The 11,753-nt window shown below is 52.6% G+C and overlaps 2 protein-coding genes across 2 annotated transcripts; one reads left to right on the top strand and one right to left on the bottom strand.

Annotated features, from left to right (window-relative positions):
* Positions 1–71: 71 nt before the first annotated feature.
* NECHADRAFT_68500 (uncharacterized protein) lies at positions 72–4,153 on the bottom strand (the record flags this gene model as incomplete). The annotated part of the gene is made up of 5 exons (XM_003052168.1): positions 72–1,773; positions 1,824–2,134; positions 2,188–2,475; positions 2,525–2,985; positions 3,042–4,153. 5 exons carry the CDS (start codon positions 4,151–4,153, stop codon positions 316–318), a joined length of 3,630 nt encoding a protein of 1,209 aa, XP_003052214.1. The 3' UTR covers positions 72–315.
* Positions 4,154–9,994: 5,841 nt separating this feature from the next.
* Positions 9,995–11,676, top strand: NECHADRAFT_68501 (uncharacterized protein). Its single transcript, XM_003051724.1, has 4 exons — positions 9,995–10,338; positions 10,431–10,512; positions 10,600–11,143; positions 11,201–11,676. The coding sequence occupies exons 1-4, from the start codon at positions 10,176–10,178 to the stop codon at positions 11,348–11,350; spliced, it is 939 nt and encodes a 312-aa protein (XP_003051770.1). The 5' UTR covers positions 9,995–10,175; the 3' UTR covers positions 11,351–11,676.
* The last annotated feature ends 77 nt before the right edge of the window (positions 11,677–11,753 follow it).

Below are 11,753 nucleotides of genomic sequence, written 5' to 3' on the forward strand. Positions count from 1 at the left end.
CAACTCAGTCATGAGGGTCCAACTTTACATAGGTACTCACAACCAGCACAATGCTTCACGCCCTACACAACTGTACATAACAATTACTCATTAAAAACAATGAAGTCGACCTGTCTAAGTGAAAACTCGCGAAGGGTATCAAGAGTGAGTATACGCAGCAAATCCAGACCCCCATCCAATCAATAGATCCCTTCAACGCCTGCTGCTTGCCAGATTTCTTACAACAAAAAGAACTCCAAAAAATGATCGCAAAAGGCCGGTCAAATCCGCTCCTTCGTACATGTGTTAGTTTCCATTACTTCATTTATCCATTCTTCATGGACGCCGTTCATCAACTTGAATCCCATTGTCCTCCTCCTCAATGCATCCAGCCTCATCACTCCAGAACCTTCGGTGAGCTCGGAGCTCCAGTCCGAATTCTGCGTCCTGGGGATCGGCAAATGTGTAGTCGTTGTCGGGGGACCCCAGAGGAGCCGCCGGGGTCTCTTCCAGGTTGCCCAGCAGATACTCCTTGTCCACTGGGCTTTCAGCCTCAGGGGGTGTCGGGACTGCTGAGCCTGTGCTTGGGCTTTCGCCAGTGGCACTCATGCCCCCTTCACTCGAGACGATCGAGTAAGATCTTGACCAAGATCTTGATACTCTGGTGCTAGGATCAAAGGAAGATCCAATCAGGCGAGTTGCCCCCAGAGATATGGTGCTAGCTCTCTTCGGGTTCAGGGTTGGGTTTGACATGCGACGTGTCTGTGCCCGCTTGGCCTCGAATGACTTCAGCGCCAGCCCGCCGAATGCCTTGGAAAAGTCTTCTTCGCCGTCGCTAAACAGGAAGCCTTCTCCTGAATCATTTCGGCCATCTTCTCCTGCTTCAAAGAGCAGTCGATTCCTTTCCAGAACCTGTTGCTGCGTTTGTACCGAGTCCTCCCATCCATCCCTCAGCTGCTGCGCAAGAGGGAGACTGATGCTTGGGGGAACCTTGTCATGTCGTAGCCTAGACATCATCGACTGCCTGCGTGCTGTGGAAGTGGCAGCAGCCACAGCGTTGTCGACCGATTTCTGGATAGTCTGGGCGAGATCGCGATCCGAAAATGCCGAGAAATAACGGATCGTCGTGCTATCGCTAAGATGTTTCACGAGATGCCTGAAATTAGAGAGATTAAAGTCATTGCCCTCACAGTCGAGGCTGTGGAGCGTCTTGTTGGCAGAGATGGCCTCTGCCAGATCACCAATGTTGACGTTCAACATCTGACTTCGTACACGAAGGTGTTCAAGCCGCGTGTTTGATCGAAGTCCACTCAAGGCCTTGGAGAAACGTCGACCAAGGCGACCTTCGTCTAGCTTGGCATCAAAGCCAGAGAGGTCGAGGAATCTGATGGTGTTGTTATTGGAGAAGAGGTCTGCGAGCGCCTTGCAGGCTGTCTCGCTGGCCGAGTCGGGGGTGGCTGTTCCGGCCAGGCTGAGGCACTCGATCGTTGTGTTGACCGTGAGCGCTTTCAATAGCTTGATATAGTTCGTCTCCAAAGCGAACTCTACCATTTGGATGAATAGACCCCATGGGCCAAAACCCTCAGTGATGACTGCGCACATGTCATCAATGCCCTCATCTAGGCGATTGCCATTGATGTAAAGGGTTATTTGTCTGGCAGGGCCCATAGCATAGAATATCTGGGCGATTTGAGCTCCTGTTAGGCCGCATTTGCTTAGGCGAAGCACTCGCAAGTTGTCCGAACTAGGTGCAGCCAAGTACCCAGTCAAGATGTCAACTGTTGGAGCATTGAGCTAGGGTATGTTAGTCTTGATTAAAACTGGTAGATGGGACATATACTCACTGCAATACCAGACAAGTCAAGCTCCTCCAGGGCCCAAGTGTGCAAGGCCGATTCGTCAAACAAGGGAACATCTAGCGGGATGCGGGTGTTTCCGGCAATGTTGAGCTTCTTGATGACCTGGAGTTGGCTGAGCGCGTCGTAAATGATCTCGAATTTGACAGTTCCTTGGTTTTCCGAGGTGTCGATGTGCTGTAGGCTGGTGCCTTGGCCTGCGATACCAGTCCATAGAGTTGTAAGACCCTCATCACCGAGCCCGCAATTTGCCAGATCGAGTTTTCTCATGTAAATATCTTCGAGGACGAGGAGATTCGCTAGTGAAAGGTCAATAAACACTCAGGGGTAGTCAACAAAAAGAGTAACTAACATAGCTCCTCAACATCGGCCGGCGCAAGGAGGTTACCGGCCATGGTGATGCTGTGACAGAGGCAAGCCTGGCGCCTCAACAACATGAGGATCGGGCGCAGAACTTCTGAGCTGACTCTTCGAGCACCCTCATGATCTTTGGAGCGTCGAGTCGTGCTTTGAGAGCCCAGGATGTTTCTCAAGTCCATGCTACGAATAGACTCAGATGAGAAGGCCAGAGCATGCATCTCCTGACTAAGGACGGACGCTTGCATCAAAAGATCATAGTGCTCTTCCGAGATTTTGATTCCTATGCATGTTAGTTAATTGTGCACGCCGCGAAAAGAAGTGAGTTGTACCATTTAGGGACGTGTAGGCGATGGCATCTCCAAAGTGAGAATAATCCTTCTTGCCAGCAAGACCAGACAAGTCGATATTACGGAAAGAGAGCTCCTTGAAGTAGCTGTTGTAACGCAAAGCTCGGAAAAGTGCGAGTAGCTGTAGTGTAGAGTAGGGCTGTCCACTTGAAGGCAACAAGCGAAAAGCGGGTTGAGATGGCGTGTTCCATTCGATAGTCCATCGAGGAACCTGGACTTTGAAGGCGGCGCAGTATGCGTGCAAGCTTCGCTCCAGTCCGCCCAAATCGTTGCCCGAGGTCAAGGAGAGAGGCGGGGGAAGCCCCTTGATGTCAAAAATTGCCTTTTGCAGATGTTGCGGCCACATCGGCTTGAGTTCCCGGTCTACTTTGGTCATGGCCTCAATGACTCGTCGATAATGAACACTGGCGAGCTCGAGTCTACTCTCGCGGCCGAGGGGAAGTCTGAGCAACGTTAGTACATCAGGGGTTTAACGAGGACAAGGCATGCAGCGTCTTACCGAAAGCTCATGACAAATCTCTGTTCGTGCGACGCAACGGATGCTCGGAAGCGGATGAGTGAAACTGTGCCAAAGGACTGAACCTTCACACGCAGGTCACCGGGGGTGGTTGCATAATCTGCCTTGAGAACCTCGAGGAAGTACAGCATGCATGGTCCGATGACAATGTAAAACGAGGGACCGTCCACAAAGTGCTGAGAGTCCTCGGCCGAGTTGGTCTTTTGGGGTGCCCCAATTGTGCGCTTGACAACGGGAAAAGTCAGTATCTTAGAGAGACTGTTGTTCGCATCAGGCTCCGTGGTCTCGACGATGTGATTGATTCTGGCCTTGAGGTTGCCGGGGATCAATGATGGAGGTGGTGATCGTCTGAGGTTCATCCTGCAGGCCCTCTGAATGCTGGCAAGCCAGTCATCACGGTCCTTGGGAAGCATGAAGAACAGGTGTGTCTTGGAGTATGCCAGCTTGGGCCACTGAGCAAACCACCAGACTTCGATGCCGAACCGCGGGCTTGAACCTTCCTCATTAAATACAGCAACGATAGAACGTAGAGGAATCTCCATACGGACATCTGCTGCTGAGGACTTACCGCCGCCAGAATAGGGGGAGCCGCCAGGCTTCAACATGCCGTCCCCCTGATCCAGCTGCGGGAAGACAGCCCTTGCGGCCTCGGCACTCCCAAACTTGACCAAACAGGCGTCGGTGAGAACAAGGTATTCGGCGCGTGCCTTGAGGAGTGTGACATCGGTTTTAAGGGGGCCATATTGGGCAACCTCCATGGACGAATAAGGCACCTCGGGGGGCATTGACGAGAATTCGGGGGCGGATGCGCTCATAGGCGACACGCTCGAGACTCGGCGGTGAATTCTATCGATCATGGATCCGGAACCGGAGTGGTTCTTTTGGAGACGGCGGCTGGAGGTCGAGTTTCGAGATGGGCTCTGGGACATGGACTCCATGGACGAGTTGCTTAGGGAGCGGAGGGCCTTGGAGAAGACGCGAGGCTTCTTGCCGTCGCCATTTTCAGACTTCTTTTTCTCATTATGAGGGATCGGGACAGGGGGCGTCGTGCGTAGAGTCGGGAGAGTCTTCCTCCTCCACTTTTCGGCGTTCATTGTGATGAGGTCGCGATCGTCGGCGGTTTTGCGTCAAGACCCAGTTCTTTGGGGTTTCCCAGATCAGCAAGGATGGAGAAGCAGATTGAGGATCAGTGGATGCCTCGCATGCCGCCAAAAAAGACAGGATCTATCAGGAACTTGATCAAGTTGGATTGGATATGGGAAGACGTCTTATGAGGATGCGTCTCCTGGTGTGAAGAGACGTGACGCCGTGGAGCAAAGATGAGAACGGCGCGGAGACTGCGCAACAGGCAGGGTCACCTAGACGTCAAATTGTCTCAGTCCTCGGCTACTATGTCTTGGAAGTTTGTTAAATCAAGCCAAGAACTCCCCCCCGCATGCGTGAGTGCGTGGTCGTTGAAGCGGGATGCGGAACGCGGATGCGGAAGCGTTGGCTGGTGTCAACGCCCGTGGTTGAACAATTTTTTGGGTTGGGTAGGACCAAAGCGTGCAATAGAAAAGCCGAGTGACGCGTGGGCGTAAGCTATGAATAGCAGCTCTCGTCTCTCGGCCGAGGGGAGAGAGAGATTCCTAACTCACAGTCACGCAAGGAGAGGAGCGAGAGCGAGATGTGAATTGCACGAAGCAGAGATTACGGTGCGAGCTGAGTTGAGTAAAGGTCGAGGGAAGAATGATCGGCGGCAAAGGGAATGGCTTTGACGGGATGTGCGTGCGATAGATGTGACTCGGATATTGGATTGGATTGGATTGGGGATGACGTCGTTTGGAGGTTAAAGGCCAAAGAGTTGCCCCAGGAGCATGTGAGGACCAGGTCACGTCTCAGGCATGCTGACAGCTGCCAGGCACGAGGAATTGGGGGGGGCAGAGCGATGCCCAGCAACGCAAGCAGTTGAGATGAGTGAGCGATACGGGGCCCGGGCAACGAAGCTTTCGAGACGCCAGCGGGAGGCTTCACGATACGAGGTGCCTAGATAGAGTATCCGGTGGCCCCGGGGAACGACGGAGGGAGGCTGTGGTGGTTTCTGACGACGGGAGAGAAACGAGAGACGGATTCAGGCCGAGCCTGAGAAAAGACGAGGATGGAAGGAGAGGGTTGGGGAGACAGCAAACACCACCGGTGGTGATTTGTGCCTTGGAGTTGATCGGCCTCGAGGGGTGTAGGTGCTAGGGTTTATCCAAGGAAAATGGGGTAAAGAGAAAGAAATAAGAGCCTGAACATGCAAGAGTAGAGAAAAGTCGATGGTGTGAGGCACCTAACAAGCACACACGGGCAGACTGAAGGTGTCGTCGTCATAATGCTGCGCCGGGTCACAGTGGAGATGGGCCCCCCGGCCACCCCTGGAAGCTTTGTGCATTGCAGTAGCCCGTCTGCTAACGAGCCCGCACTAACGCCCTGAGGAGCAGCGGGCCAGTGGCTCCCCACGCGGCCGACGGGCCCCAAAACAAGTTGGCCCAGCGAGCCGCCCAGAACAGGAAACCCTGGCAAGGCCCGGCGTCGACAGCCAGCACAAACGAGGACTAACGTGTGTCAGATCTCGATCATTGGGAGAGGCCAATTGAATGAACCAACCCAAGGATGCGGCCTTGTTGCTCGGAGGCTACTGGTTAGTTGCAGCACTGTAAGCTGCTCTGCTCTGATCTGAGGTCTCAACCCTCTCTTGAGCCGATAGCCAGGGGCCCCAGCAACCAACATGGCGTGGTCCAAGGTTTTCTTGGACTGAGACCCTCTCAGATGGATGGGATGGGATGTGATGGGATGGTCTTTCTCCTCCTCCGGAGAGCGCCTTTTCCGTTTCGCATGCTACCTCGCTGACAGCTCGTGACAGAAGGCCGTGATGATGCCGAAACCCATCATGCTTTCGGAGTGGTCTCTCGACTCGTCGACTCCCGCGGCCAATCACCAGGTGCGCGGGGTAAAATTACTGTACCCTTGCCCCATCGAACTTCTTTTGTCCTTTTCAGCCGCCCACGTCGACGAGCCCACGTTGTTCTGACTCTGCTGCTGCTGCTTGCGCTTGCTGATGAACCTAGGACAGCTGAAGCTCGGAGCATGGTCCCCTCCACTTTAGCCCAACGCTCCAGGCGCCAAGGAACCCGACATTGGTAGGTTCCAGGCCCATGATTTTTTTTCTGCTGCAGTAGCCGCGAGATTCAGCACGGGGAGCTGCGAGTATTCGTAAGTCGGTGGATCACGCTCGGTGGAAAAGATGCCCGCACCGCATGCGCGGTACGCAGTGTACATACATACGTACTGTATGCATGGATGCAGATGTGCATACAGAGCCCCCGTGCCCTCCGGCCCCTGCTGGGACTGGAGACTGGATCTGATCCTTCTGTATAAACATCGTATTGTTGATCTCGTGTCGTGCTGTGGCTTGCCCGTTCTGCTTCTGTCATCCTCGACCTTCTGGATCTCGTGCATGAGCTTTCCACCCGCGGGCCATGGATCGATCTGCCGTACGAGAAGTCAGTCGCAAAGCTCGGCAGCCGTTGAGATACCGTCACCCGCTAAAATGGTCTACGGTGATAGCGCATCCCCCTTGAGACAAGCCTCTAGATGGCATGGGCGCTTCGAGACCTGAACCCCCCCTTCCATTTCCCTCCATCGTCTCTCGTCTTCGGACAATTCTTTGCGTCATTGAAGATCTTGACCGACTCGACATTAAAAAAAACCTCGCCATCCGCGCCTGACAATGTGCCATCATTCGGACTGGACACAGGACCCATGCCCGCACGGGTGGGCGTGGCATCTGGTGGTGAAACCGTGATATCCGCCAACAAACAATTGGCAGAACCGCCGCAGCGCAGTCTGCAGTCGGCGAGCCCGTGAGAAGGAAGGGTCCCGGGGTCATGGTCGTATCCGCCATGGATGATTCCTGGCCATTGTTTGCCTTGGCTCTGCGCCTCTGGCCCCTCAGTGACCCTCAGTGACCCTCTGGACAGGGGGCAGCTGAACACGAACAGACGACGGGAGCCACTCGGAGACTTGAGATGCGATCCTGCTGCACATTGCTCCGCTTATTAACCTGCTCACTCGCCTCACCATCAACGTCCATTCTCCTTGATATAAGACTGTAGCTCCTGCGGGGTGTTGACCAGGCGATTGTTGATGACTGATGGACAATTTGCTCTTCAAACATCTAATATCTTAAAGTCAAGTCCCCTGACAAGGTTTGTAGATGCTGGCGTCTCATCAAACTTGACATTTTGGGTTCAAGGTGATGGAATGAGAAGGACCATCAGGACCACAGGTCGCCGCATTTTCCGTGACGGATTTTTCGGATAGTTTCGAATTGTACCTGGTCGAGAGTTATTCCGATACGAGGAATACTATGGATGCTTGTCAGGCGGACTATCTATCAACTTCTTGGCACAACTTGTGCAATTCTCTGCCCCTATGTCGAATATTCCTCCTATAGTAGCAATGAACAATAAGCAGCCATCCACCAACATATAAAGATCCTCTCAGCTCCCCGTGAAAGTTACAACAGCGATCCAAGGTAACGGAAATGAACTACATGATGACTATGGTGCAAGAGGGATTGTCTCGTTTCTGGTAGCTGTCGGTATTATGAGCGTCTCTCGGTTACTTGATGAACCTGATTAGAAGCGGTCATCAATTTCAGCTTCCACGAAGAAACTTGGTAATGATCCTGATCCAAGTGACATGAGATTAGCAATAAAGAGCCAAGTATACATAGTCTGCCGAGAAGTGTAAGACATGGCAGAACGGCTTGTGGAAAAAGAACGTAAGCTGCAAGCCACGATCTCTAAAATGGTTGTTGCACAGAAAGATGTCGAACATGTCTATCATGGGGCACACTCAGAGAAATATCCGATTACTTCCGGTTCTCAAGTTTGCGTGATGTGGCCAATGTCATGGTTATCACTTCTGTCCTTGTGTCGGGCTGTTCAAGTTGGACAAGATCAAGGAGCACCAGGGGCCTCATGTTCAATATCAGTATGGTCGTTGGCATGCGAATTCCGCAAGACAATATTCTTAGTGCTATATACGAAGGCCCATCGCGGATTTGTGTACCAAACATTGGCATACGTAGGTCAGTTCCCCCGTTGCGTTCTTGTGGTAGCACACACATGCCTGCCATTGGTGTTGTCAGCATTGCAATGTTAAGTTATCAACAACGAGCTTTGCAGGATGGTATTTAACACCAGGGAAGAGGGACAGACATAGCCTGAATGACAATGAAAAATGAAGAGCTTTCTCACTTAGCACTTGTTGAAACAGCGCCTGGAGTGATCCCGTTCCCCAAGTTGCAACAGCACCCACGTCATAACCAACACCATCAAGACTAAGGCATCAATCCAACAGACGGCATCTATACCATTTGCGTTGACAAGGAATGCATCTCGGATGTTTCGGCGAATACTCATGATCGATTTCAAGGTGGATTGGGCTGCGAACTGCTATGATGTGACTTGTGGTCTGACAACATCAACCAGAAGAACCGCATACCCAAATCGAATTTACCTGCAGGAATTGTATCATGGACGCATTGATATGATCATGACACCACAGCTGTGGTGAGGCTTCGGGAGACTCGACACGGCTGCGATACCCTCCATCAAGCTGACCAACCTTGCCCGCACGTTTTGCAGTAGTGAGGTGATATGAGAGATGCTCGACAGTCACGAGTTTTCCTTTTTCTGCAGTGAAACCAGAAAGAGTCAGCGTGGTACTGTGGGTGATGTGAGGTGGATTGTCAGTGAGTCAGTGGAAAACATGTCTGGTGAGGGGGACGAAGGGATCTCTGAATATGCTGCTTCAAGTTCCAATTCGTCCTGAATTAGTTTCGAGGCTTCTGGTATAACTGAGACGATGTTACTGAGACTAAGTGGCTGAGGTTAATAGTGTTACAAGCGATGCTGAGATATTATGCCATAGTGACTTTGGTGAGACGACGTTGCTGAAGCTAGGTTTTGGAGCCACTCGCAATACCTAAGATCCCCAATGAGTGAGGTTGCATGAAATGGAAATGTAGTGGAACTCCCATGCTCATGGCATTTGTCGAGTCAAGGTGTAAAGGCGCCTACGTGATGGCTCGGCATTGCAAGACCGAATTTCCGCAAGTCGGTAGAAGAAGGGACAAGAATTCCGCTCCGTCTTGACTAAAGTAGACCCGTAGGATGGCACTTGGAAAGCCACTGGAGGAACTCGAGACCGGTCAGATGGATCTTGGTCAACTTTTATTCGACGGATATTGGGCAATGACAATTGGTAGATCTGCTATGGATCTTGATTGATAAAGACCCTCGGGAGGAATCTCCTAATATGGTCATGTCCCAAGTTGCTAACTTACATTCTGCATGTCACGGGATCCATCAGATTAAAGATTCCAAAGGAGCCCCAGTTAACAAGGATGATGCTCTGAACATGTTGAAGAACTTGAGCAGTCAGTTTGTAATTTATCTCCTTGGCAAACTCAGGTCGAGTCACTCCGGTCATGTCTTGAGAATGCAAAAAGCAACGACTCTACTCTTATATAGCCCCCAAGCTCAACAATTCAAAATCCCCTCTCACTTGCCGACTTATTTGCCCTCGGTTCCAAGCTCTTTCTTCGGAACCAAGCTCAAACCGGCAACAAAAGGAGATCCGATTCCGCAAGAGAGTAAAAAAAATACCCCACCTTCCCACAAGTCTGGGGTAAAAAACCGTACCGCGCGAATTCCTTCCATCCGCTCTCAACACGGCATCGTCTCCCGCAAACACCGTCCCCACCTTCGTCACCGCCTTCCAGAAGCAGAAGACCTACCCGGGGCGATTCGGGGGTCACTCGGGCGCCGGTCTTCGGTTTCCAAACGGTGGGTGGGCAAGGCAAAGGCAAGGCCACCATTTTTAAATCGAGGACAGCTTCCCCTCTTCAAAGCCCAGGTTTCGCCTTGTTGAGACCTCTTTTCCGCAATCCCCCTCTCCCTCCTCCTCCTACTCGAGACCTCGTCGCGAGGTTTCAATTGCTCCATTTTAGTTTGAGAGCATCGAATCGCAAAAAATCGGTGTGTGTTGGGTGTAGCTACGTGCGCACCAAAGCAAGCCGCCGCCATGTCTTCCGGCGACAACTCGCTCTTTGCGAGGCACTACATCGACTATGTCTACATGCCCGGCGTACTCCTCATCGTAGGAACCCTCATCGTCAAGAAGGAGTGGACGCCCTTTGCCGCCCTCATCGCCGTCGCATTTGGCGCCTACAACTTCCTCGCCTTCCGTGAGCTTCTTCCCTGTCCCCAAAACTTTTTCTCACCTTTCCCCCGCTCTTGGTGGTGAAGCTTGTCGATGTCGTCAGCTAACCAATCGCAGAGGTGAAGAAGGTCCTCAAGCCTGATGTCTTCCAAGAGTTCGAACTCGAGGAGAAGACCATCATCTCGCACAATGTCGCCATGTAAGTTTTTGACCGCCGACGCAACAATTGACGACCCAATTGCCTCGCGCTACGAAATGCGCCCGCGCGCTGACAGCTCGACGATAGCTACCGCTTCAAGCTCCCCAGCCCCAAACACATCCTCGGCCTCCCCATCGGCCAGCACATCTCCATCGGCGCCCCCTGTGTCCAGCCCGATGGCTCTACCAAGGAGATTGTCCGCTCTTACACCCCCGTCTCTGGTGACCACCAGCCCGGCTACTTCGACCTTTTGATCAAGTCATACCCCCAGGGCAACATCTCCAAGCACATGGCCTCGCTCGTCGTCGGCCAGACCATCCGCGTTCGCGGCCCCAAGGGCGCCTTCGTCTACACTCCCAACATGGTCCGTCACTTCGGCATGGTCGCCGGTGGTACTGGAATCACCCCTATGCTCCAGGTCATCCGGGCTATCATCCGAGGCCGCGCTGCCGGAGACAAGACCGAGGTCGATCTCATCTTTGCCAACGTCTCTCCCCAGGACATCCTCCTCAAGGAGGACCTCGACTCTCTTGCCGCCAAGGACGCTGGTATCCGCATTCACTACGTCCTGGACAAGCCTCCGGAGGGCTGGACTGGTGGCGTCGGCTATGTCACCGCCGACATGATCACCGTGGGTACCCCAATCTCTAGTCTCAAAGACCTGACTCGCTGACAATCAATCCTGCAGAAATGGCTCCCCAAGCCCGCCGACGATGTCAAGATCCTCCTCTGTGGACCTCCTCCCATGATTAGCGGTCTCAAAAAGGCCGCAGAGAGCCTTGGCTTCAAGAAGGCCCGCCCCGTCAGCAAGCTCGAGGACCAGATCTTCGCCTTTTAAGCGCATCGATCTGATCTACCAACCCAAGCTTGACAATCCGCCCAGGGTTCCCATCAGCATTAACCCGTAGAGGGATAGCCGTCTATCGGTAATCTCACGCTTAGAAACAAGAGAGAGGGGGTGGACGGGATGCATGTACCTCTGACAAGCAAGCCTAGATAGGCTGGAGCAATGTCATGTCATAGCAAAATGATGAGGAATATGTTGACGCAAGGAAACGAAATGTAGATTCACATTAGTTATATACCAAGACTTGATTGGCGTTGAAGGAGTCTGTTTCAAGACGACCTCCCCAGGCAAGACAAGACAAGATAAAACATCACATCAACAATTGCAAGCACGCTTCCCATTGTCCCCAGCCCCAACTCGTCTAGCATTATGATATAGTACAAATAGCATAGCC

This window comes from Fusarium vanettenii, assembly GCF_000151355.1.
Source record: "Fusarium vanettenii 77-13-4 chromosome 4 genomic scaffold NECHAsca_3_chr4_2_0, whole genome shotgun sequence".
Taxonomy (NCBI): Eukaryota; Fungi; Ascomycota; class Sordariomycetes; order Hypocreales; family Nectriaceae; genus Fusarium; species Fusarium vanettenii.

Excerpts from the sequence above, each read along its gene's own strand:
- NECHADRAFT_68501 (XM_003051724.1), top strand. The coding sequence starts at position 10,176 with ATGTCTTCCGGCGACAACTCGCTCTTTGCGAGGCACTACATCGACTAT. Across the intron at positions 10,339-10,430 it reads CTACAACTTCCTCGCCTTCC|AGGTGAAGAAGGTCCTCAAG; the intron begins GTGAGCTTCTTC and ends AACCAATCGCAG. Across the intron at positions 10,513-10,599 it reads ATCTCGCACAATGTCGCCAT|CTACCGCTTCAAGCTCCCCA; the intron begins GTAAGTTTTTGA and ends GCTCGACGATAG.